Below are 26410 nucleotides of genomic sequence, written 5' to 3'. Positions count from 1 at the left end.
ATGTGAAAGTTCATGTTTGACTGTTGACTAAATTCATAGTTAATATCGACGTCTTCATAGGCCGGTTTGCTCTGAGACTGTTGGTTACGTTAAACAATTAATGATATAATAAAGTCTAATTTTTTAATTCACATTATACGGTATCGATCTCGTCATTGCTCATTAAATACTTTGGTTATTTTATTTTAAAACTAAACTGAATTTATTTATTTTTACTAAAAAATAAATATAAGTTGGAATTTTGTTTAAATAAATCAGGTTGTTATAAATTCATGATGTGGGGGCCCGTGCTCTTGAATAACGTTTAATGTCCAAACAAACAGGATTCGTTAATGTAAACAGCGAAAGCGATTAAAAATTTTCCTTTTGGGCCAATAGAAATTTCGGCATGACCTCCTCGTAAGTAGGACATCCCAAAAATTTCCAAACAACAGAAACAATATTTATATACTCGAAATAAAGTCATATCGTAAATTCACAAACCTATAGCCGCACTGGCCAGGACTAACACATACAGAGCCAACAAGGCTCGATCACACAACAACAATCCAAAATATCGTAAAAGCAACACTACAACTACGCAGGGCATCTCCTGACAAATATCGATAATGTAATACATACATATATCTACATATATAGCTGGGAACTCTCAACAACAATCTAATTACTGGGCACCGCTACCTGACGCTCCACCAGACGCGTCAAATCCTCCTGGATAATCTGCTATGGCATCAATAACAACCACAACATAAACAGAAAAGAGGGGTCAGGCTCCAGTACGACGAACCAGTAAAATTATGACAATTATAACTGACGTGAAATAAAATCAAGTAAAATGCAATGAAATGAAATGCAATGCATGTCGGTAACAACGAAATAACGGATACCAAAACGGAGTCCAAATGAAACGCATCAGCAACAGGAACAGTGGCCACCGGTGCCAGGACTACAGCAACGTAATATCATGCCGCCGCTCATCCATGCACGTAGCATCGAGGGTCCGGTAGCGACCCGGTTAGTCCTCGAGCAGTCATCAGGAGTGTGCTAATCCTATCACTCGTTCCATCGATAAGATGTCATGAGAGATCTAGTCCTATCACTCGCTCCATAGATGACGCAACATCATAACAGATCAATAATGATAGCAATCAACGGAGTCAAGGCTCGAAATGTTATGCACTTAGTATCAACGCAAATAAATGCATGAATGCAATCACGTTATTCACATAAGCACATAAAGCACGCCACAACTCATTACAAAATACTTAACGTCATTCCACATCACTATAGACATCATAAGAAAACGGTTCATACGTACCTCAACTGTTAACTAATTTACCACCGAAATATCTTAAGGATTTCTCGCAGAATCCAATCATGTGGCAAATAATACATTTCATATCAAATTCTATTTATTTTTCTAATATTTGACAATTTAGCCTAAAATTCCAAAAATTCATAATTTAGGCTTACAATTTCTAAAATTAAGATATGACAATTCTATAACATCTAATTATTGAACACTAACATTCGAAAACCCAGTTATAAATTCTGAATTTTCGAAATTATTCCCAAATAAATTCCGAAAATTCGTGAGATACCTCTAATCAGCTCAATTCTTGCACCTACAATCAATAATATAATAAATATCAATATTGGTACCAAATTTAACCCAAAAATTTATCAACCTTGAATAATTTATGGAATCATGATTTGCACCTCAATATATATACCAAAATGAAGCCTACGACCCAGAGAACAAAAGTCCTCAACAAATTTTCGAACTTCGGCGACGTATGGCAAAGATTTAACGACGAAAGAGGCGGCGGATTTCCGACGGGTTTCTAAACGTCGCGAGTTTTCCTAGCAAAAGTGGTATCAATGGACAGCCCTTGTCGAGAGGATTCCGAAACTATGCTTACTTTAATTTTTGGATGATCGAAACGACCACAATCGATGAAAAGAAAATTTCAAAATGGAAGAAGATGAAGAACTTGGCCGATGCAGGGAGAGAAGGAAAAGTTGGATGATAATTATCTCTTTTTTTTTTTAAACTTACTTAATCAAAATTGGGCTGGGCTTTAGGAAAAATAGACTGGGCTCTCACATTCTCCCCTACTAATAAAAGATTTCGTCCTTGAAATCTGGTATACAAAACTGATTTATAAACATTTACCACTGATAGAACATAGGAAAATCAGAATACATGGAATAATTTATTACATTTTCAAACAAATGAGGCCATTCCTGACGCATCTTAGCCTCTAATTCACATGTAGCTTCTTCTCTCCCATGTCTACTCCGCTGCACCATCATTAGTGGAATCGTTTTATTCCTGAGTTGCTTTTCTTTACGATCAAGAATTTGCATTGGATGCTCAACATAGCTAAGGGAACTATCCAACTCCACCTCATCAGTCCTCAAGACATAAGAAGGATCAGGCTCGTACTTTCGTAACATAGATACATGAAACACATCATGTATCGCAGACAAACTCTGCGGTAAGTCCAAACGATAAGCCAAAGTGTCAATCCTCTCAACAATCGCATATGGACCAATATAACGCGGAGCTAGCTTCCCTCTGCGTCCAAATCTCATAGTACCACGAAACGGTGATACTTTCAAGAAAACTTGATCGCCAACCTTAAATTTTAAAAGCCTACGCCTTTTATTAGCATAGCTGGCTTGACGATCCTGAGCTGCTTTCATTCTTTTCCTGATCATTTCAACTTTCTCTTTCATTTCTTGTATAAATTCTGGCATTGACATCTGTCTTTCTCCCAAATCTTCCCAGCATATAGGAGATCTACACTTTCTACTGTACAAGGCTTCAAATGGTGCCATCCCGATAATTGCTTGAAAGCTGTTATTGTAAGAGAATTCAACAAGTGACAAGGATTCCTGCCAACCACCACTAAAATCCATCACGACTGCTCGCAACATATCCTCGAGTGTCTGAATGGTCCTCTCTGACTGACCATCTGTCTGTGGGTGATATGCAGTGCTCATTGCCAACTTTGAACCCAATGCTGTTTGCAAACTACCCCAAACCTCCGAAGCAAACCTGGGATCACGATCTGATACTATGGTTACAGGCACACCATGCAATCTCACTACATGATCAATGTACATTTTTGCCATTTTCTTATAAGTACAAGTACGATCATAAGGAATAAAATGGGCTGATTTAGACAATCGATCCACAATCACCCAAATCGCATCACAACCACGATTAGAACGAGGTAGGTGTGTCACAAAATCCATAGCAATGTGCTCGCAATTCCATTGTGGCACTTCAAGACTATGTAACATACCACCAGGTCTCATTCTCTCAGCTTTAACCTGTTGGCACGTCAAACATCTAGCCACAAAGTCAGAAATTTCTTTCTTCATACCTTCCCACCAGTAATGAGATTTCAAAATATGATACATATTTCTGATTCCAGGATGAATACTATGTCGACTACAATGAGCTTCTCGAAGTATAGCTTCTTTTAAATCTATCAAATTCGGAACCACAAGTCTACCATTATAGCGTAGACATCCATATGAAGCAACACTGAATTTGTCTGATTGACCTGTCTGAGTCAATTCTTTCAATCTATGAACATGTGGATCAGTTCTCTGTGCTGCTTTTATTTTAGAAACAATCTGTGGTTCAACTTGAATAGATGAAACTATAAAGTAGTCGCCCCTAGACTGGTACGTCCATCCTGAAGTTCCCAAATGTTCATGAACTTTTGAAATAGTCAAAGATGTCAACATTTTCGGCTGAACCTTTCTACTCAGAGCATCTGCAACTTAATTCATTCGTTCTGGTTGGTACTGAATCTCACAATCAAAGTCCTTGAGTAATTCCAACCATCGACGCTGTCTCATATTCAAGTCAGACTGTGTGAAAAGATACTTCAGACTCTTGTGATAAGAATAAATCACAAATTGTTCTCCGTACAGATAATGACGCCATATCTTCAATGCAAACACAATAACGGCTAACTCCAAATCATGAACTGGATATCGAGTCTCATGTGACTTTAACTGACGAGATGCATACGCAATCACTCGCCCATGTTGCATCAAAACACAACCCAGTCCATTTAGAGAAGCATCTGTACAGACAACAAATCCACCTGAGCCTGAAGGCAAAGCTAGCACTGGAGCTGTGGTCAATTTTTCTTTTAAAGTCTGGAAACTAGACTCACATTCTGCAGTCCACACAAAACGTCGATCTTTCTGTGTCAACTGGGTCATAGGCCTAGCTATTCTAGAAAATCCCTCAATGAAACGCCTATAATACCCAGCTAATCCCAAAAAGCTTCGAATTTCTGACACATTGGTTGGTTTATTGATAACGGCTTCAACTTTACTAGGATCAACAGATACTCCTTGTGCAGATATAACATTACCTAAAAATAAAACTTTGTCCAACCAGAACTCACTCTTAGAAAATTTGGCATACAACTGCGCTTCTCTAAGTGTTTGGAGAACTAATTTCAAATGTTTTTCGTGCTCTTTCTTAGATTTGGAATAAATCAAGATGTCATCAATAAAAACGATAACAAATTTATCTATGAATTTTCGGAATACACGATTCATTAAATCCATAAAAACCGCTGGAGCATTAGTCAAACCAAACGGCACAACTAGGAATTCATAGTGTCCATAACGTGTCCGAAATGCTGTCTTAGGAACATCTTCATCTCGAACTCTAAGCTGATGGTATCCGGAACGAAGATCAATCTTGGAATACACAGATGTACCCTGTAACTGATCAAACAAGTCGTCAATACGCGGCAGGGGATACTTATTCTTCACGGTAGCCCGGTTCAACTGCCGATAATCGACGCACATTCTCATCGTTCCGTCTTTTTTCTTTACAAACAATACTGGAGCTCCCCACGGCGACATACTGGGTCTGATATAACCTTTTTCCAGTAAATCCTGAAGCTGTTCTTTGAGTTCTTTCAACTCTGTCGGGGCTAAACGATATGGTGCTCTTGAAATAGGATTTGTCCCTGGCATCAATTCAATGCTAAGATCGATTTCCCTTTGAGGCGGAAAGCCTGGAATCTCATCAAGAAATACGTCAGGAAAATCCTCGACAATAGGAATATCAGAAACTTTCAATCGTTCTTCTTGTGCCACGTCGAGAGCATAAATCATAAATCTTTTGTTACCTATCGACAACAATCTGAACATTTCCATTGCCGATACTAACGGAATGCGAGACTGTGAATCACAACCGTAGAAATTCCATTTGCTGCCATAATACGGTCTAAATCTGACAATTCCATGGAAACAGTCCACAGTAGCTCGATGATTCGTCAATATATCCATACCAAGGATACAATCAAAATCAGACATAGCTAACTTGATTAGATTAGTTATCATAATATTATCCTCAAATCTAATCACACAATTTATGACTATCTCACAAGACATCAAGTATACACCGGCAGGAGTAGCCACAGACATAGTATCCAACAACAGAATAGTAGCAATCTCATGCTCATCAACAAATGCAGCAGCTAAAAATGAATGAGATGCTCCAGTGTCTATCAATATACGTGCAGGATAATCGAAAACTTAGCAAATACCTGCAATCACTCCTCCTGGTGCATCCCGAGCCTGATCCTAAGTCAATGCATGTACTCGAGCCTGCTGCGACACTGGAAATTGTTGCTAAAGAGGACCTCTAGGTGGTGGATAACTGGACTGCTGAAATGACTGTGCAGGAGCGTACGGCCTGAAAGCTGGCCCTCGAGGAACCTGTCCAGACTGTTGTAGCTGAAATTGTTGTCTTTGTGCATTGGGGCATACTTTGGCAAAATGCCCAACTTGACCACATATATAACAAGACCCTTGAACTCCTACACATTGTGTACTAAAATGTGTACCACCACAGTGGTCACAATACACAACATTCGAAGACCCAACAACACTGCTCCCTCTAGTACTGCTTGAACTGGAGGAGCTAGATTGCGATTTCTTCTTGAATTGTTTGCCTCTTACCTTGAATCGTTGTTGTTTTGGTTGCTGTGAGGACTGTAAAGGTTGGTACGGAGGTAAACCCGCTGGCATAGGCATATGACTTCCAGATCCCTGAGAAATAGAAACTGGAACTGGAACTGGAACTGGCTGTGATGCTCCCCTGTGCAGACTAGCCTCTATCTTTTTCGCCATCTCTACTGCTTGAACATAGGTATTCGGCGATCCAGTCATCACCAAAGTATGAACAGTCCCTTGTAGTCCATGCAGGAAACGGGAAAGTTTGGACTAGTCATTTCTTGCAACATGTGGCACATATGGCAAAAGAGCAGAAAATTGAGAAGCATATTCAACAACCGTTTTATTGCCCTGCACCAATTGATTAAACTCTTCTTCTTTAGCATAATAATACGAAGGTGGTGCAAATTTTTGGGTAAACTGAGCACGGAATATGTCCCAAGTTATGATTTCACCAGATGCTTTAAGTGCTTCCTCTGCAGCTTCCCACCAAAGTTGTGCTCGATCTTTTAACTGATAGATTGCCAGCTTCAGTCTGACACTTTGGGAATATTCGAGCAAATTGAATAAATGGATAATACTTTTCAACCATCCCGCTGCTTTTTCGCCACTTTCAGTGCCAAAAAATTTAGGAGGACGTAGTTCTTGAAATTGAGAGATTATCAACTGCATCCATCCAACTTTCTGAGTTAACTGTTCTACTTCTTGGTTCACTTCTTCTTCCACGTTTCTAGCAACCTGGGCTGCAGGACGACCACGTCGACCCCTGACAATATCATCAAGTCCTCTAACATTATGTGCTTCTGACTCCTGTACCACTTCTTTTCCCTTTTTGGTTTTTCCTCCAGGTGCCGTTCTATAAGACACGAGGATTTACTACCAAAGCAAAATAATTTAATAAGCACGAAAGAACTAAAGGAAATTCGAAACTAATAGTTATTAAACTAAGTTCAAATCTAATCAACTAATAGTGCCAACTGAGGCAAATCAAATAAATCATAGCACATAGTTCAAACAAGAGCAAATAGTCAAACACATACGCGATCATGTTATTTGTGTCTAGACTCAAGTGCCCTAGACTATAACTGTGGGGGCCCGTGCTCCTGAATAACGTTTAATGTCCAAACAAACAGGATTCGTTAATGTAAACAGCGAAAGCGATTAAAAATTTTACTTTTGGGCCAATAGAAATTTCGGCATGACCTCCTCGTAAGTAGGACATCCCAAAAATTTCCAAACAACACAAACAACATTTATATACTCGAAATAAAGTCATATCGTAAATTCACAAACATATAGCCGCACTGGCCAGGACTAACACATACAGAGCCAACAAGGCTCGATCACACAACAACAATCCAAAATATCGTAAAAGCAACACTACAACTACGCAGGGCATCCCCTGGCAAATATCGATAATGTAATACATACATATATCTACATATATAGTTGGGAACTCTCAACAACAATCTAATTACTGGGCACCGCTACCTGACGCTCCACCAGACGCGTCAAATCCTCCTGGATAATCTGCTATGACATCAATAACAACCACAACATAAACAGAAAAGAGGGGTCAGGCTCCAGTACGACGAACCAGTAAAATTATGACAATTATAACTGACGTGAAATAAAATCAAGTAAAATGCAATGAAATGAAATGCAATGCATGTCGGTAACAACGAAATAACGGATACCAAAACGGAGTCCAAATGAAACGCATCAGCAACAGGAACAGTGGCCACCGGTGCCAGGACTACAGCAACGTAATATCATGCCGCCGCTCATCCATGCACGTAGCATCGAGGGTCCGGTAGCGACCCGGTTAGTCCTCGAGCAGTCATCAGGAGTGTGCTAATCCTATCACTCGTTCCATCGATAAGATGTCATGAGTGATCTAGTCCTATCACTCGCTCCATAGATGACGCAACATCATAACAGATCAATAATGATAGCAATCAACGAAGTCAAGGCTCGAAATGTTATGCACTTAGTATCAACGCAAATAAATGCATGAATGCAATCACGTTATTCACATAAGCACATAAAGCACGCCACAACTCATTACAAAATACTTAACGTCATTCCACATCACTATAGACATCATAAGAAAACGGTTCATACGTACCTCAACTGTTAACTAATTTACCACCGAAATATCTTAAGGATTTCTCGCAGAAACCAATCATGTGGCAAATAATACATTTCATATCAAATTCTATTTATTTTTCTAATATTTGACAATTTAGCCTAAAATTCCAAAAATTCATAATTTAGGCTTACAATTTCTAAAATTAATATATGACAATTCTATAACATCTAATTATTGAACACTAACATTCGAAAACCCAGTTATAAATTCTGAATTTTCGAAATTATTCCCAAATAAATTCCGAAAATTCGTTAGATACCTCTAATCAGCTCAATTCTTGCACCTACAATCAATAATATAATAAATATCAATATAGGTACCAAATTTAACCCAAAAATTTATCAACCTTGAATAATTTATGGAATCATGATTTGCACCTCAATATATATACCAAAATGAAGCCTACGACTCAGAGAACAAAAGTCCTCAACAAATTTTCGAACTCCGACGACGTATGGCGAAGATTTAACGGCGAAAGAGGCGGCTGATTTCCGACGGGTTTCTGAACGTCGCGAGTTTTACTAGCAAAAGTGGTATCAATGGATAGCCCTTGTCGAGAGGATTCCGAAACTATGCTTACTTTAATTTTTGGATTATCGAAACGGCCACAATCGATGAAAAGAAAATTTCGAAATGGAAGAAGATGAAGAACTCGGCCGATGCAGGGAGAGAAGGAAAAGTTGGATGATAATTATCTTCTTTTTTTTTTTTTTAAACTTACTTAATCAAAATTGGGCTGGGCTTTAGGAAAAATAGACTGGGCTCTCACACATGAGTTGTTTATATATGTTTATTTAAAAGTTAATATTAACTTACGATCATCATCGCTGTTTCACAATTCCGATTTCGGTATCTAGGGAGCAACAAAGACGGAAAACATGGAATCAAGATCCTCTGCTGTGGGTTCGCTGTGGTGCTGTCTATATTTTTTTTAAATATTGATATTTTATATTTTAATTATTTTAAAATCAAAATTATATTTTTATATTAAAATATGTGATTAATAATCTAATTTAAAGTTACAATTTTATTTTTGGTTACAAATATATATTGTAGGGGTAAAAGAACTATTAATTTTTCTTTTATAATTTTTTCAACTCTTATAAAAATATAATTTTGATTTTGAAATAATTAAAATATAAAAATACTAATTAAAAAAAAATTTAATAGATAGCACCCTCTGCTGTGGGTTGGGTCCGAAAACATGATATTAGATATAGCCTCCTCAATTTTTTTTTTTTTAAAAAAAGAACCTATATTTCGGTCTGATCAAATTGCTTGCCTTGAAATTCACAAGTTTTTTCAGAGGGTAGCTTAAATTATACACATTTGAGTATAATATAGTAAATTTTTTTATAAAATGTAAGACTTAGAGTAAGACTTTTAAAAAGGAAAAGATCGAATGTACGTAGTTGCTGGATTCGGTGAAAAACTCATGAAATTAAGCGGGTAAATTACTAATTAATTGAGACTATGGGAATTGGGATGGTGTGCATTTGGTAAGTGGATGAACTTATTCTCTCAAAATCAACTTTAAATATAAACTTTTCAACATAAAATTTACCTATCTAAAATATACATACTAATCATTTGTGATATTGAAATATAGAAATAAACATCTTTTTTAATTGTGTATTTAACTCGAGTTTTATAATAATTAAAAATAAAAATTATATTATGAGTCTTTGTCAAACCAAGCACATGTATTTTATACACACATACACACATATATAAATAATATACATTATTATTTAATATATTTGGGGTTGGTGTCCATGTTGCATTTATTAGAATAAGTACTATAATACATGCGGGGCATTTAGTCGGAATCTAACTTTCAGCGAGAGTACTTATTTTGCCTGATAAATAATATAGTACTTACTATATGTGGATACGAGGAGTCCATTGTATTTTATGATGTGTTTAACCAAATATGCTAACTAATTCGCTCACATATATTGTATATATATCTAAATCATAATCAACAGCGGAAGTGTTGAGAGTTCGAGAAGCCCTTAAGCTGGTTAAAGTCTTTGCAAATCTAGCTGGTGATAATTGAAATAGATTTCAAAGTGGTGGTTCCGGCCCTCAACGATCGTGGTTTAGATCTTAATTTGGATTCATAATTGAAGATTGCGAAAGTCTAGATAAAAAAAAAGTTAAAACTGTAGTTTTGATTTTGTAAATAAATCAACTAATCAGCATTAGAATGTTGAATATGTCTATTGAAATATATAAAATGGAGGGTTAGCAGTTCCAGTTAAGCTTCTTCATATGGTTGTACTCCACGTTCAACCTTTACAAAATCAAGGTGTTATGCATATGTACGTCTGGGGCTGAGACAAATTAAGAAAGCCGAATTCAGCTTTTACACTTATTAATACTTTTTATTTTATTAAACAGCAATCGTGATANATTCAATGGGTGAGTGTTTTGAAAAAACACGTTATTTATTTAATACAAAACAAAACTATTGGATCGAGAAGATGAGTTATAATATTTGTATGGACGGGAACTTGATTTGCAGTATTGACATGAAATCTTGAGTCGCATGAAATTAGCTAAAAAAAACTGAAATTTTATGCACACATGTGTTTAAATGATTCAACGGTGCAAGAATTGTGCAGCCAGAGTACTAGGCATAATATGGCGGCGGCTCCGCCACAAAGTAATGAGTTGGGCCCCTGACCCTAGGTGGCGGAGGTGGCGGCAGCCCTTTTCTGCGGTATACCCATGCGACTACCCCGATAAGCTTTCTGCTACCGCCATGGCGATTGAGGTGCCAAAATGAATGCTTTCCTTTTTCACCTAAACATCAAAATATATGCAAGTTCTAAAAAAGTAAAAGAAAATAATTAACATAAACATGAAGCTTATTAATTTTCTTAGAACTGCGGTTCACATTCTCAAAAAAAAAGAAAAAAGAAAAAAAGCAGTGCGGTTCAGGATTCTGATTTGAAAAACAAACCAATAGAAATTTGCCAGTAAAAAAAGAACTCACTCTAAAAATATATATGTGTATANATTGCTTAGAATTTGAGATAGAATCAGAACCAGAATTAGACCTTTGCTCTCCATTTTTGGCTTGCAACTCAAACTGGAACTTCACCAGATTTATTTAACTAGTGTAGATATATAAAGATGTACATATTTTATTTAATAATAATTAAAACATAATGGGCCGGGGCCAATGCATGAATTTAAAAACCGTGTTGGTAAATATGGTAGGTGTTGATGTAATGGCCCACACGTCCTTTCTTATTGAAAAATATTTTATATTAATATTTGTGTATATATACCTAAATATTAGTCAACAAGTGGCCGTGATCGGTAAAAAGTACTCGCAATATTTCATGGTACGTAACTGGAGATCAGGTTTTCTTTCTTTCTTCCTATTTTTAGAAGAGCAAAAATCAACAAGTAAGATAAGACTGGGTTCGTTTGGACATGGGAGGAAATAAATTTTTTTCCAGATTATTTCCTTACAAAAATGGAAAGAAGCACTAACAAAAAAATTGTTTTCAATCTTTCTTTTATTTCTTTCACTCAAAAAAAATCATCATTTCTCTTACTTTCTTTTCCATTCAGACTCCCCTGGTAACTGGGGAGGACAGCTAATTTTTTTAATAACATATAAATATCGTTTAAAGAAATTTAAATTTTGTCCCCATCACGAAATTTTGGTTGCTGTTACAATTTAACTCAGGTCTTATATATATGTTTATGATCGTGGGTCGTAAGGTTTGACCTTGGAAAACAGTAGTTAGAGATTGCTTTTTGACCTTTGCCGAAGGAGAGTTTGGTAAGTGACAATTTTTATATATTATATTATATTTTAAAAGGATTAGGTAGAGGTATTTACATCGATATTCAAATTTATTGTTTATTATATATGCCAGCTAATAGTCTCGGAGATGGAGTCGGAGGCTTGTTGCTGTCGATTTCAAGAGGTAGGATTTTTATAGTGTACACAAAATTAATACTTTTTTTTTTATTATTATATTGGGATGGGATATTTTTATTTTATGTCATGATAATGAAGTGAAAGGACTATTTTTTTGTTTCCAGATTACAAAATTTAATCTGGATATATTTTAAAATCATTTTAGTCTCTGACCTGTGACGGATCAAGTAAACTATATATTAACTTCTTTCGTATCAACTTATAAATTATTAATGTGTAGCTTTTCAAAACCGTGTTACTGGTGAGACTTGACTTTGTAAACAATACATGAAAGATTGTTTGGGCGTTTGCTAAACAATTGGAAAACACCAGAAGCCCATGTGTTCGTTCAAAAGGGAAACAAGGCATATTATATTATATTATATTATATTATGAGAGAAAATAAGTCAACAACAACAAGGCCCAGCTCGATTTTTTTTTTTTTTTTTTTTCAATCTTAAGTTGAACGTGAAGCTCAAAGAAAATATAATACAAATTACAAATGTTTTTTTGCTCCGACTCGGAGTCTTCATCTAAATGAAATATTTGTACACGAATTGGACTTTTTAACATCGTTTATTTCCCCAAACCTATTACCATTTAAGTACATGATCATATTTAAACATATATTTGTATTTGGCAATATAAAATCTAACTTGAATAATTATATATATTTTATTAGTAGGTGATTGTGTTTTTATAGTATTATTATTGAATTAGGGTGATAATATAAGTGAAAAATTACATAAATCCCCGTATGGTTTATAAAATGCATGCTTTTTCGAAAAAAGCAAATCCTATACTCCAACATGGTTTCTTTCTTTCTTTCACACTTTTGTCTGACGTTTCAATTTACGTGACTCCCCTGCCCCTGCCCCTGCCCCTGCCCCTGCCCCTGCCGACATCCACTACCCCGAAACTCAGCCGCCGTTCCTCGTCCTCATGAAGCAGAAGACATGGCCATGCAAATCAGACAGCTCTCACTTCATAGCTCTCCCTTTCATAAAACAACCTCAAACTTCATCAAATTTCACCAAGTCCTACAAAATCTACCTCTCATACTTCACTTCCAAACCGAACCCGTCATCTTCCTTGTTCAAAAGCCCCGATTTTTCCGAGCTCCCGTATGATGTTCTCGCGAGAATTACGGCGTCATTCACTTTTCCGGACTTGAGGGCTGCTTCCCTTGTTTGCAGAGCGTGGAGGGACGCGCTTAAGCCCTTGCGCGAGGCGATGGTATTCTTGAAATGGGGGAAGAGGTTCAAGCATGGACGTAGGGGGATGAAGACAAATTTGAGCAAGGCTTTGGATTCTTTCTTGAAAGGTGCGGCGCGTGGCTCTACGCTTGCTATGGTTGATGCGGGGCTGATTTATTGGGAATTGGGGAGAAGGGAGGAGGGGATTTCTTGGTACAGAAGAGCAGCTGAGCTTGGGGATCCAGCTGGACTGTGTAATTTGGCTCTTTCGTATTTGCAAGGTACTTTCTTCTTCTTCTTCTTCTTTTTGTGCTTGAGGGTTGAATTTGATATCATTTTGTTTTTGTTAAAAAATTATTGAAATTTATTTCGTGCCTCGTGGGCTCAATTTGCATTCTGAATTTGGAATTTGGTTGATGTTCTTTATCATCTAGCCAGAAATTCATGCTTCATTAAGAAATGTGACAGGGTATTTTTGGTTGGAGGGGTCATAAAGTGGATTGAAGGAGGCTATGCCTCTACCTGTGTTTCCTTGGAAGAAAATGGATGAAAAAGGGAAGAACCAAATGGACTTGCCTCCCTCTTTACCAGAAATTTTCTGCCTTTCAAATATGAGGAGTTGAAAATATGAAGTTTAGGAGTATTGAATTGATAAGACGCAACACTTTACCTCTCTGTGGTAGTTTTGGTGGCATATATCAATGGCAAGGGAAGGGATTGCCTTTTCCTTTCTTTAAATACAAAACTAAAGAAGAAGTTCCCTTGCTTGTGGAAGGATCTGAAATCTTTTTTCCTTGCCTTCTTGTTCATGTATTGAAACCATTGTTTGATGTGCCGTAAAAGAATTCAAGATTATTTATGACTTTCATATTTGCCGTGTCTTCCTTTGATGCCAATGTAAGGCTTGTGATCACGATTTTGAGTATTTTAAAATGGACGTTTGACTAGGAATAAAATTTTAGTATGCATTTGTGGTGGTGCTTTGGACTTGGTGTGTAGGCAGGTGTATGTTAGCTTCCGATTATCATCTTCATGCTAGAAATCTTTTTTGTTGCCTTTTATTCTCAGTCAGTAAAATATGATTGATCTTGCAAGTGGTGTTTTCTTTTTTTCTTTCAAATGCAAAATTTCATAGTCACAAAGCCGCATTTAGTGATTTTAACCATGAAAATAATGTGCAATGTTAGTGATTCCACTTTCAGTGTTGTCTTGTTTGATTATAGGGATGCAATATTGACCCTAGCTATTTTGAAGAAGAAATATTTTAGATCGGGGTGTAAAAGATAGCAGTAGTCCAAATCTTTTAAGCTGGTAGCCGATGTTCCAAATTGCTCCGTTTTTTGTACTCCTATATATGTATTGTTTCCATTCTTGAATGAAAAAATAAAACTAGCATCCGATTATCATCGTTAAGATAGAAATCTTTTTTGTTGCCTTTTATTCTCAGTCAGTAAAATATGGTTTGTCTTGCAAGTAGTGTTTTCTTTGTTTTTTTTTCAAATGCAAAATTTTATAGTCACAAAGCCGCATTTAGTGATATTGGCCATGAAAATAAACCGCAATGTTAGTAGTTCCACTTTCAGTGTTGTCTTGTTTGATTATAGGAATGCAATATTGACCCTAGCCATTTTGAAGAATATTTTAGATTGGGGAGTAAAAGATAGCAGTGGTCCAAATCTTTTAAGCTGGTAGCCGATGTTCTGAATTGCTATGTTTTTTGCACTCCAAAATATATATTGCTTCCATGCTTGAATGAAAAAATAAAATTATATCAGCACTCTCTGCCAGGAAGTACTAGTACTAATTTTACCAGTGAGTGTCATCAATTTTATACTTTCAGTGAAATGGGAAACTGGAGATGAATAACATTCCATTTAGATTAAAACATCACCAATTTGTGTTGATAATAGCCATTTTTCTTCTTAGCAAGGCTTCAAAAATCCAATATGGTAGTCGAGTTATAGATGTATTTAACTGGTTTCACTAACAGAGATCCGATGGACTTGATTTTTTTCATCATGTTTTGAAGATTGTGTATAATGCAGCTAATCCTCCAAACACGAAAGAGGCGATTGAATGGTTACACAGGGCTTCCATTGCTGGCCATGTTCGGGCTCAATACGAACTGGCACTTTCCTTACATCAAGGTCGAGGGGTTAAACAAAGTCTCCAAGCAGCGGTATCATTTCGCGCATCTTTACTTCTTTCTTTCCTTATCTTTGTATTTTTTTTGGCCATTGGAGTGCTGACTGCTAGATATGAGTTTTTGAAATTATCTTATTTTCTTTCCAATTATTTATCACTGGATCTCGTTTTCTTACATTGATCCCTCCAATTCTTTTCTTTATGGATTATTAAATTTTGACAGGCCCGTTGGTATCTGAGAGCTGCTGAAGGGGGATATGTACGTGCTATGTATAATACATCTCTTTGCTATTCACTGGGTGAAGGTTTAGCACAATCCCACAGGTTAGCAAGAAAATGGATGAAGAGGGCCGCTGATCGTGGCCATAGCAAAGCTCAGTTCGAGCATGGACTGGGTCTATTTTCTGTACGTAGCCAACGTCCTCTATAATAATTTATGAAAGTATTTCGCGATGCCCCCTACTTTATTGGAATAAAATCTTTATTCTTTCTAAATAATAGACTACATTTCGCCAACACTCCCTGCGGTGTAGTATCATAAATCTTTCCAGGCTTGGGTTCGATTCCACGTAAAAGCAAAAGACCCCACCTCCGTTGTAATAAATAAATAAATAAAAGACCTCATTTCAATCTCTCTCACCGTGCCATCACTTGGTAGCAGCATGATACCACATATATATATATTTCGGTTTATGTAATTCATTGAGATTGCATTACTACTTGCACAGGAAGGGGAGATGCTGAAGGCTGTGGTGTACCTAGAGCTGGCAACGAGGTCTGGCGAGAGGGCTGCAGCTCATGTGAAAAACGTTATACTTCAGCAACTTTCTGCATCGTCATTCAATAGAGCAATGTTTCTTGCTGACAATTGGCGTGCTTTGCCTTCCACTTGCTGAATCTTTGTTTGACACTTTTACTTGCATATTTCGTACCTAGGATAGCTCTTCATTATGTATATACTGAGTTGCATCTACTGAGAATACCCTGTGTAATGTGAATTGTATGAAACTTGATCCTTTTTTACTGACTGTTGCTATAAAGTTGGTCATGTATCAAATTGGCTTCTATGGTAAAAGATAGATAATTATTTGCATCTTGTGGTAATTCTCAAGAGTAGAGAGTGCTTAAATGTTTAATTGTTCTCAAGCAGTGAATTCGAGCTTGCATATCTGATCGACTCAGACTCGATCCATTATTATGTTATGCTCGAATTCAACTTTCATATGTACCAAGTTGATCCAGCTTGAAAAGTTTGAAATTTCAAGTTAATCTCTCAGGTAGACCTCATAATCTTATGTAATAATTTTTTTACAAAAAATTTTTATGTAATAAGAGTTCAAATAAAACTTTATAAAAATTAACTTTATATCTCGAGTTCGAGTAAATTGATGAGCATTGAAACCTAGGTTACATATTCATGAGTTTTAAATCAAGAAAGCAGCTGTGTTTCATTAGAAGCAGCTGTGTTTCATTAGTTTTAAATCACGTGCTTGATTAAAATGAATGATTGCATATTACTCTGTTTATTAGCTATATATCACATTTAGTGTGCCATAACTGCATAAATAATCCAAAAAACCATTTCACAAAAGTTACTAGAAACAGGGGAGAAACTGATAAATGTGTGCTTTCTGCTGCAAATTATCAAGCAATGGAATTAAAAATCCCACATAATAGGGCTCAAACGCGATAATGCATCACTCCCCTGGCAACTTAAGCATAATTAAACAATAGTTCTTTATGCAATCCCTTTCCTATTAACAAAAACTTCAAAAAACGTGACCTAAAACTGCCTTGTATTAAGCACGCCAGAGTGGGACTGGTGAAACACACTTAGATGGTATATTGCCTGGGGTATCAGTTCTCTCAATTCAGGATGATGAACAACAAATACTCGGTCCACCCCCTCCAAAACATTAAGTACCCCCGATCTCTCCAAATCTTCACTCTTTCCAGCATGAATCGCAAGATAACAGAGAAGAATTAGACCATGCAACCGTGTCCTTCCATCTCCTCTCAACAATCTCATTAGAGGAGGAACGCCTCTAAATTCGATAATTGTCTTAGAATGTTCTACACAAAGAAAATTCTCGGAAGACACAAACTTCACAAGTGAAATAACGGCTTCTGTAGCCACGTCCTGATTCTTGTGGCTAAGTTGTATGACTAAGGGACCAATGACCCTTGTCTCCCTGGCTGGAAATGTTCGAGCCAAGTAACCTATACCCCGTATAGCTGCAAATTGCAACGTTGGCTGATCAGCATTGTTAATCACCTTTAGAAGCTGGTCCACAACTGCCTTAGCAGCTGGGGAATTTATTCTGAAAGTAGATCTTCTGAGGTCTGCATTAGATTCAGCCGCAGCAGTTATCTCCATTATTGTCATCAAGCAATGGCTCAACAGCTCCCCCTCTTCCGTCTCAACAAGCTTAGCCAAACAAAGCAACCCTTTAGTCTCTGAGATCCTCCGACTATTTAACACGCTCCCCCTTGCCAACATCCATAATGCCTCTGCACAACTAATTTTAAGCATAAGTTTCACCTCTGGCTTCTCATTCTCCCTCTCCTTCTGATGATTACCTCTAACCGAGTAATGATTATGCAAAGGCGATGATCCAATCCCTGGCTTGTATATATTCTTCTTTTCAAATTCTTGGTTAATCTGAACGATAGAATGAATACTTTGTTTCCCGAATTTGAGCTTACAATCATCAACGAATAAATCAAATGCTAAAATCGTCACAAGCGGCCTAATCACGTTCTCCTCAGCAAAACCTTCCCGAACAAGAAGGGAGTTTTCAGCCATTCTCGCCACTAACTTTGCCACCCTCGTTTGAACCCTCATTGGTGACTCGCCTAAAACTTGAACGATTGCGAGAGTTCCTAACTCACTGGCGATAACTTGGACCCTATCAGCATTATCAGCTAGATGATAAAGTGTGGTGGCTGCTGCAATTTGGCCTTCTTCTGAGGAGCTATCTTTTAAGAGCTTTAGTAAAGGCAGAACTCCCCTTTCATCAACTATCATCTGTTTATTTCTATCATTATCCCTAGCTAAAGAAGCTAATTCATTGGCAGCTTCGATTTTATCTTGCAATTGTCCCACATACAACGCGGAAATAAATGACCAAACCCAAGAAAGTATAGGATCGTTACTAGCAATGGGAGGCAATGTAAGAACAATACCTCCGTCAACTATGCTTAAAACCCACCTCATATCAGCAACAGATGAGTCCAGAAGATTGAGCAACTTCCGAAAATCAGCGGCGGAGACTATTGTCATGACGCGGCGGAGGATATTCCGCCTCCGGCATTTGTTGACTAGGGTTCTTGATTTTTCAAGATTCTTGGACACGTCATCCGTGATGCGCCGGAGGGGTCGGTCATAGAAGGTGCTTCCAGCGGCGTTGGAGGTGGCGAGACGGGCGGCAGAGCGGAGCATCTGGCAGAGACGTTCGACTTGTTTTCCAACCTCGGAGCACTCGAATTTGAAGAACTTTGCTTCCTTAACTGATTCGTGAATCTTATCGGATAGAAGGATCGGGAACGACAAGACATCTTCGATTCGCTTTTCTTGATGCTCGATTGCTTTGTGGTTATCTTGGGGTTGTAGTTTTGGAGGGGTTATTGCAGCCGCCATTGTTGATGAATGAAGAAAGTAGGAGGCGGATTTTAGAGGAATTTTGAACTGGAATTTTCGGTTGGATCAAGGAATCTATGTGGTTGACGTGTTGGGAAGACTGGATAGTAGACAGTTGTTTCTGAGTTCTTACCTCTGTCTCATTAGACATTATTAAGTGGAAAATTAATAATTTGTTTTAGAACACAATTATTATTAAAATCAAATAATATTTCGAGAATACATATATATCTTTTCAATAATTACTTTTTTTTTTACTAGATGATATTATAAAATTAAAAAATTTGAGACAAAGATGACCATGGAAATAGTCGATGAAGCTTTCGAGAGATATTAATAAAAAAAATAGACTTGGTCAACAATTTTTTTGAAAATTAGAACTTGGAGTATATTTGAAATACAATTTAGAGTATCTTTTTTTTTTATAACACAAAAAAATTTTGTGCGATTGGCTCACGTCTCAGTTTTATGTGACATAGTTCTTATTGGAATTATTTATAAAAAAATTATTATTTTTATATATAAAAATAAATAAAGTGACTCGTATTACGAGTAAATATATATCTCACAAAAAAACTTTTTACTTTTAGATGTAATGAACGACTAAAATTAGATAACAAAATAGCTTCATTCGTCCCAACTAAAAAATAACGATGGAGGACAAAATTAGTATTGAAATATCATAGTAATACATACTCGGAACATTTCTCACAAAATCCAAATTTCGAGTGTTCGAGTACTGTGAATAACATGACGTCTTTCTACAAGACGCGCAATTCGTTGTGTGGTGCCTCATCGATACAACACACCCGCAAGAAACAATTTACAATTCTGGTGCATAGAGAAAGGGCAACCTTTTTCTATAATTTCCAGTAAAATTATCACTAATGGCCCTCGCAATATGCAATCTTCAACCCCTTCTCGTGTTTCCACTCCCACAAAGAAGAATCCCTTCAAAAGTTCGATTTATAAGAGCCCACGTCAACCAAGAAAAGTCCCAACTCCAGTTGTTTTCTTCTTACAAAACTTACCATTGCATTTTCCGGGTAAAATCAGCTTCAGTAAACGGGTACCCTATTAGCAGTGATGACAGTAAATCATCCCAAGAGTATGCACAAGTAGCTTTGAGCGATAAATTGAAGACTTGGATTAAATTTGTGAGAGAAATTTTTCCCGGTGGAGAGTGGTGGAGGCTCTCTAGTGAGGAGATTGATGTTGGGCTTTCGTCTAAACCGGTGACAGTTTTACGGGCTCTTCAGAAAATGTGGGAGTTGATAGCCCAGGATCGATGGGTTGTTTATACGGCTTTTGCCACACTCATTGTTGCAGCTGTATGTGATATTCAGTATTAAATTCTTAGTTGTGTTAAAGAACTGTGATATGGACTCGAGTTGTATTCATATGTTAAAAAAATATGCTTTGTTATGTTGTTTAGGTTGACAAAATTTTATTTTTTCAGAAAATTACAAGCAGAGCAGTCAGGAATATTCAAAAGTTTATGAACTCCAAATTAAAGCTGTTAGACTGATTAGTTTTGCTGATGATATGATGGTTGGCTCCTAGTTCAAACGCAATTATCCCCACCTTTTCAGAAGTTTTGAAGTGTTTTAGCTTTATTTGGTTTGTTTTGACTGATTGTAAAGCATGAAGTGGTGTTTGTTTAGTCCTGAATTCTTTCCTTCCTGAATCTCGTTCTTATGCTTCAGCTTTCAGAGATATCCATTCCACATTACCTGACTGCGTCAATCTTTTCTGCTGAAAGTAGTAAAACTGCTCTGTTCCATCAGAATGTGCGCCTACTGGTTATGCTATGTATTATGGCAGGAGTATGCAGGTTGACATCTAAACTGCAGTGTCCCCCTTATTGTAGCATGCAATATTGGGTTGCTGGCCTTAAACCTGTCGTGTACAACGTTACACATTTGGTTGTATATACTGCTGATCTTGTTCAATATTTTAAACTTACAGTGGCATACGTGGTTGCATGTTTGGCATTGCGAATATGATCCTAGTAAGTACTCTGACCATTATGTTCTTTAACCTACATCATCTTTCGACATTTGAATCCATTGGAACGTAGCAAGAGAACAGCGAGGCTGCCACACGTTCTGCAAAGAAAAGATAAAATATTACTAGCAGGATGCTGTTTTTATTTTCTTTTCTCGAAGGAACTTACATAAATAAGATATAGATAAGTCAGTCAAAGAGTACATTTGGATTGAGTAACTCTTATTAAAATAGGTTTTTGCTTAAAAAAATATTTGTGTTTCAATGGAGAAGCCGACTTAAAACCACTTTTTCAGAAGATGGAAAATGTGACTTTTGAGTTTCTGCTTGAGCCTTTCCTTGAAAAAGAAAGAAAAGCTCTTTTTTACTATTAGTAAACTTAAAACTATTCTAAAAGGTCTTTAAAAGGCTGATCTAGTTGAATTTTCTATCCAAACTAGCCCAAAGAGAGAGCTTCAGTTCCATAGCTCACAAATAATTAGTTCTTATAAAAGGGTGTGCTATTTCTTGATAACAGGAGAGCAAATCCATTCATTTCTTATTGAAGAAGTTGACTGTGGAGTTTATCATCTAATATTTTCACATACCATGGCTCCTCCCAGTTCATACACAAAAGCCAATCTGTTCAAAATCTTTTGCACATATATTATCATGATATTTATTTATCTTATTTTAACTCATGGTATGGTAACTATATGGTTTGATCTCAATGGTTAGGTAAAGCGACTGAGGGAAAGAGTATACTCCACCCTTCTTCTTCAGGTTGTTGGGCTAACCTACTTGTTTATGGAATATTCCGTCTTTTCATCTGCATCCTCATAGCTTGATTCTTATGTGAATAATACATATGCTATTTATTCATTCCATGTACATTCTTTGTAGGATACATCATTTTTTGACTCAGAAACAGTAGGTGGTTTGACGAGTAGGCTTGGGTCTGACTGCCAACAAGTTTCTCGCGTGATAGGAAATGACCTAAATCTCATATTGCGGAATGTACTTCAGGTTCGTTTGTTATATAACATTAACATATATTCTCCAGATTGGCTATCAAGTGATAACTATTTTTCTTTGTATAGGGGACCGGCGCTTTGATCTACCTGTTGATTCTGTCACTTCCACTTGGATTATTTGTATTGGGCATTTGTGCCTCACTCTTGAGCATTATGCTTGTATATGGCATGTAAGAATTTGTTGGCTACTTTTCGTGTGCTCACTGATCTTCAGGAAAATATGTGATCTTTGATTACATTTGATGACAACAAATAACAGAAGAGATGATCTTTGATGATAGTATTTAAATGAAACTGATTCTCACTCCTAGATTATTCTAACTTCACCGTTTACACATATTTATTTATGTTGTTAGATTTAGTTTAGCTTTAGTTGCATACTTGCATTGATGATTATCTTCTCTTACAGGTATCAGAAGAAATCTGCTAAGTTAATTCAAGAGTTCACGGCTTCTGCCAATGAAGTAAAATCAAGATTTTCTTAGTTAATAGTTCATCTGCACTGCACCTTGTTGCCTAGTTGTCACATATTATATACTGTCCATGTGTTCCCGTGTAGGTTGCGCAAGAGACATTTTCTTTAATGAGAACCATTCGAGTTTACGGAACAGAGAAACTAGAATTTGAAAGGTGACTTCCTCTGTAACTTTTCGACGATATATTAATTTTGACGTTACAGCGATGTGAAAAGTATCTACTTTTCATGATGTATAGATATAAAAAATGGTTGGAGAAACTAGCTGACATTAGCTTACGACAAAGTGCTGCTTATGGGGTTTGGAACTTCAGCTTCAACATTCTGTATCACTCAACACAGGTTTAGTAATTTAATGAGAAAACTCCTTGCTGTCCTCCTTTTTTTTCCTTAGTTTATATCTGGATTGTGCTCTCCTAGTAAATATGTAAAATTGAAATATTTATGGTCTCTATTCATGGATGCGTAGTTCTGTTTGGTGCTTATTACTTAGAAGTGTTGATTTTCATAGGTTATTGCTGTGCTGATAGGAGGAATGTCTATTATTGCTGGTCATATTACGGCGGAGCAGCTTACCAAGTTCGTATTGTACAGTGAATGGCTAATCTATTCGACATGGTGGATTGGAGACAATTTATCGTCATTGATGCAGTCCGTAGGAGCAAGCGAAAAAGTTTTCCAATTGATGGATCTTTCACCTAGCGATCAGTTTACTGCAGAAGGCATGCACTTCTCAACACTTAACCTGAATATTTAAGTAGTCTATTAATGCAGCATATCCGGAAAAGTAATTTTTTGTTAATGATTATGTTATGACTTTGTACAATTTACTCAAAACCTCATATTCATATTTATTTACTTTTTCTTTAGTCAGTTAGTCACTCTAACATGTTCCAGGATCAAAGTTGCAAAAGTTGAAGGGACAAGTTGAATTTAGTGATGTGACCTTTTACTATCCATCAAGAACCTCGGTGAGATTTTCATATATTGTCAAAATTTGTTTTCTTGTATACCATGAAGCTCTCTTTCTTGCATACTACATAGAGCATAGGCAGAAGCAGACTATGGACTTAGGATGAGGGCTATACAGCGCCAAGGGGGTGAAGAGAACTCAATTTAAGGAAATAAAACATAAAATTTCAATTTTTTATTTGATTTGGGGGGTGGGACTTTTGCCCCTGTCTGTAGGAACGACTTTATGGTATATGATAAGTCCATCATTCACGTCTTCCAGTTTTAAATACTAGAAAATTCAGACTATTCAGCTGCTTGTGTATTTCTTAGAAAGTAGAAAAGCCAATATTTAGATTTATCGACAACAATAGGAGCTAACATCACGGTGAGATTTTTATGAGTTGTATAAGTTGCTTTCGATTTTGACGTATCTGCCTGTCCATCCATTCCTCGGAGCTAAGCTGATTCTTGATAGTCTATAATTGGCTAATTGTACCGAGAAAAATTTGACCACTACAAGTTCAATATGTACAAAATTGTCTACCACTATATTTTTTCAATTTACACTGCGACGGAAAAATGCAATATCGTGATGTCCCTTCTTTGTCCAAGGAGCTTGAATTTTTTCTTTGTTATGATTTATATCTTTTTTCCCCAAGAGAACAGGTTTCTGTACTGCAAGATTTCAACCTAGTGCTGCATCCTGGGGAAGTAGTTGCTATTGTGAGTGTACTTTTTTTAAAGTTGTGAAAGTATTAGTTGTGAAAGTGCTACAAAACTCTCTGGATATTTTCTGGATTTTGTATCCCTTGATTTATTATTTTTTATATGATGACCTCGAGTCATGAAATTACCTCTTCGCTACAATAATTTTTCAAGGTTGGCCTCAGTGGTAGTGGAAAGAGCACTATAGTGAACCTTCTACTTCGTCTTTATGAACCTACCAAGGGTCAGGTATTGTTCGAAAGTAGACCTTTGTTCATGTAAGTTAAGAAATATATTTGTGTCGGACAATTTCACTTTGTGGCGGTTTGTGTTGGTTGTAAGTTTTATTAATAGTTCTTGTCTCAAGTGTAGATACTGATTGATGGCTACCCTCTGAAAGGACTGAACATTAAGTGGCTGAGAGAAAGAATCGGATACGTGGGACAGGTACTTTGTAGTAACTTTTATCCTGAACAAAATATAAGTTACTGTAAAACGTATCATTTGTTTTTCATCTAAGTAGGAACCTCGCCTCTTCCGTATGGATGTCAGTTCAAATATAAGATATGGATGTCCCCGAAATATTAGCCAGCAGGATGTGGAATGGGCAGCTAAGCAAGCCTCCGCCCACGAATTCATCTTGTCTCTTCCTAATGGTTACCAAACACTCGTCGATGATGATTTGCTCAGTGGGGGACAAAAGCAACGAATTGCAATTGCTAGGGCCGTTCTTAGAGATCCTAGTATCTTGATTCTTGATGAAGCTACTAGTGCATTGGATGCCGAAAGCGAGCACAATGTTAAGGTAAAAATGGACCCGTGAGGAAGTAGAAAAAATGTTTGCACACTTATTCACTGACTTATTGTTGTATATAGGGGATTCTCCGATCAGTGCAAAGTGGACAAGAAACCAAGAGAACGGTTGTCATAATTGCTCATAGGTTAGTTGTCTAACGGCCGTGTAATGAGCTGTCCTGTATCAGATTGTGGGGATATATGAATGACTTTATATGATTACTCTTCTAACAACTTGAGTTTACCATTATTTATGTAAGCTAGCTGAAGACTTTTTTGTTGGTGACTTCCTTGCATAGGCTTTCAACAATCCAAGCTGCGGATAGAATAATAGTGATGGATGGTGGCAAAATTGTCGAGGTATGTATCGGTGCTTGATTTTAAATGATACATGATTCGTTCATCTTGCTTCTTTCATGGATTCCAAGAACAATATTTAGATGGGTAGCCACTTGGAGCTTCTACAAAGAGATGGCTTGTATGCACGATTAATCAGAAGGCAGGCCGATGCTGTTGCGTGATCTGCACAGCCAGCAGATATTTACTTAAAGAAAGACACACGTTCGCTCCTACAAGGTTTGAATCATATGACATAAGCAGAAGACAATGACCATTAATACTCTCAATCATATCTAGAGTCACCCCGGTAGTCTAAATTGGAATTCTACAGCGGTTAAAGCTCCTCGAATTTTTTCTGACACGAGGATGGAGGCTACATGTTTCTCGGTGAAGAGATTTCTTGTCCATCGTGGTGGTTCTTGGATTCTTTCCATTGAGAAGCATAGAGTTGGCTTCATGACATGTCGCTCTTTTCACAGAGAAAAGCAATGACAATTATTCATTCTTGTTTAATGCCTATATTTCACTTTGACATGGTGCAGTGATTAGTTTTTGGCATTTCAGATGTTACTAAAGATTTGTGTTATAATCTTAGGAATATGAATAATATAACTTTAATCTTGAATGAGAATAGAAGTGATAATAAAAAAGAAATAGAAATCTAACAGAATTTAGAATGCTATTGTTTGAAAAATCGGAATGTATATTGCGATAATTTGAGGTATTAACAACCCAACTACTTCCAAACTTTCAACATCAACTTTATTTTTTTTTTATTACAATCGGTGGAGAAGCGAGTCTTGAACATGAGATTTGTTTCATTTTTTGATGTCACTCTACCGGGCATTGGCATTGCGTGCTCAGCTCGTAGTTCCACTAACATAAACATGTCAAATAAATTATAAGGAGATGATTGTTAATTTCATAAATTTGTAATTATTTTTAGTCATAAAATTAAATGGTTTAAATTCTTTCAAAGTGGAACAGAATAAGTGGACTGAGGATGTTACACCCAATTCAGGGCCCGAATCTGATAAACG

General features: G+C 36.8%; 3 protein-coding genes and 1 long non-coding RNA gene across 4 annotated transcripts; 2 read left to right on the top strand and 2 right to left on the bottom strand.

The window, feature by feature from the left end:
- Positions 1 to 282: 282 nt before the first annotated feature.
- Positions 283 to 8128, bottom strand: LOC140981297 (uncharacterized). The gene is made up of 3 exons (XR_012176068.1): positions 7704 to 8128; positions 7498 to 7536; positions 283 to 720 (listed from the first exon to the last, which is right to left on the bottom strand). It is a non-coding gene; the product is annotated as an uncharacterized lncRNA (long non-coding RNA).
- A 4843-nt stretch (positions 8129 to 12971) lies between these two features.
- Positions 12972 to 16509, top strand: LOC140981450 (F-box protein At1g70590-like). The gene is made up of 4 exons (XM_073447859.1): positions 12972 to 13578; positions 15343 to 15476; positions 15666 to 15848; positions 16171 to 16509. The coding sequence occupies exons 1-4, from the start codon at positions 13044 to 13046 to the stop codon at positions 16336 to 16338; spliced, it is 1020 nt and encodes a 339-aa protein (XP_073303960.1). The 5' UTR covers positions 12972 to 13043; the 3' UTR covers positions 16339 to 16509.
- A 514-nt stretch (positions 16510 to 17023) lies between these two features.
- LOC140981397 (uncharacterized) lies at positions 17024 to 19209 on the bottom strand. Its single transcript, XM_073447787.1, has one exon. The coding sequence runs from the start codon at positions 19080 to 19082 to the stop codon at positions 17226 to 17228; it is 1857 nt and encodes a 618-aa protein (XP_073303888.1). The 5' UTR covers positions 19083 to 19209; the 3' UTR covers positions 17024 to 17225.
- Positions 19210 to 19794: 585 nt separating this feature from the next.
- On the top strand, positions 19795 to 26004 carry LOC140980880 (ABC transporter B family member 26, chloroplastic). Its single transcript, XM_073446968.1, has 18 exons — positions 19795 to 20413; positions 20789 to 20916; positions 21051 to 21093; positions 21807 to 21851; positions 21972 to 22094; positions 22169 to 22272; positions 22512 to 22566; positions 22662 to 22732; positions 22817 to 22919; positions 23089 to 23299; positions 23475 to 23548; positions 24198 to 24254; positions 24411 to 24485; positions 24609 to 24683; positions 24760 to 25041; positions 25113 to 25177; positions 25331 to 25391; positions 25472 to 26004. The coding sequence occupies exons 1-18, from the start codon at positions 19970 to 19972 to the stop codon at positions 25550 to 25552; spliced, it is 2097 nt and encodes a 698-aa protein (XP_073303069.1). The 5' UTR covers positions 19795 to 19969; the 3' UTR covers positions 25553 to 26004.
- The last annotated feature ends 406 nt before the right edge of the window (positions 26005 to 26410 follow it).

This window comes from Primulina huaijiensis, chromosome 7, assembly GCF_012295235.1.
Source record: "Primulina huaijiensis isolate GDHJ02 chromosome 7, ASM1229523v2, whole genome shotgun sequence".
Classification (NCBI taxonomy): Eukaryota; Viridiplantae; Streptophyta; class Magnoliopsida; order Lamiales; family Gesneriaceae; genus Primulina; species Primulina huaijiensis.
Note: the sequence above shows the minus strand (reverse complement) of the source record. Positions and strands in the feature narration are given on the sequence as shown.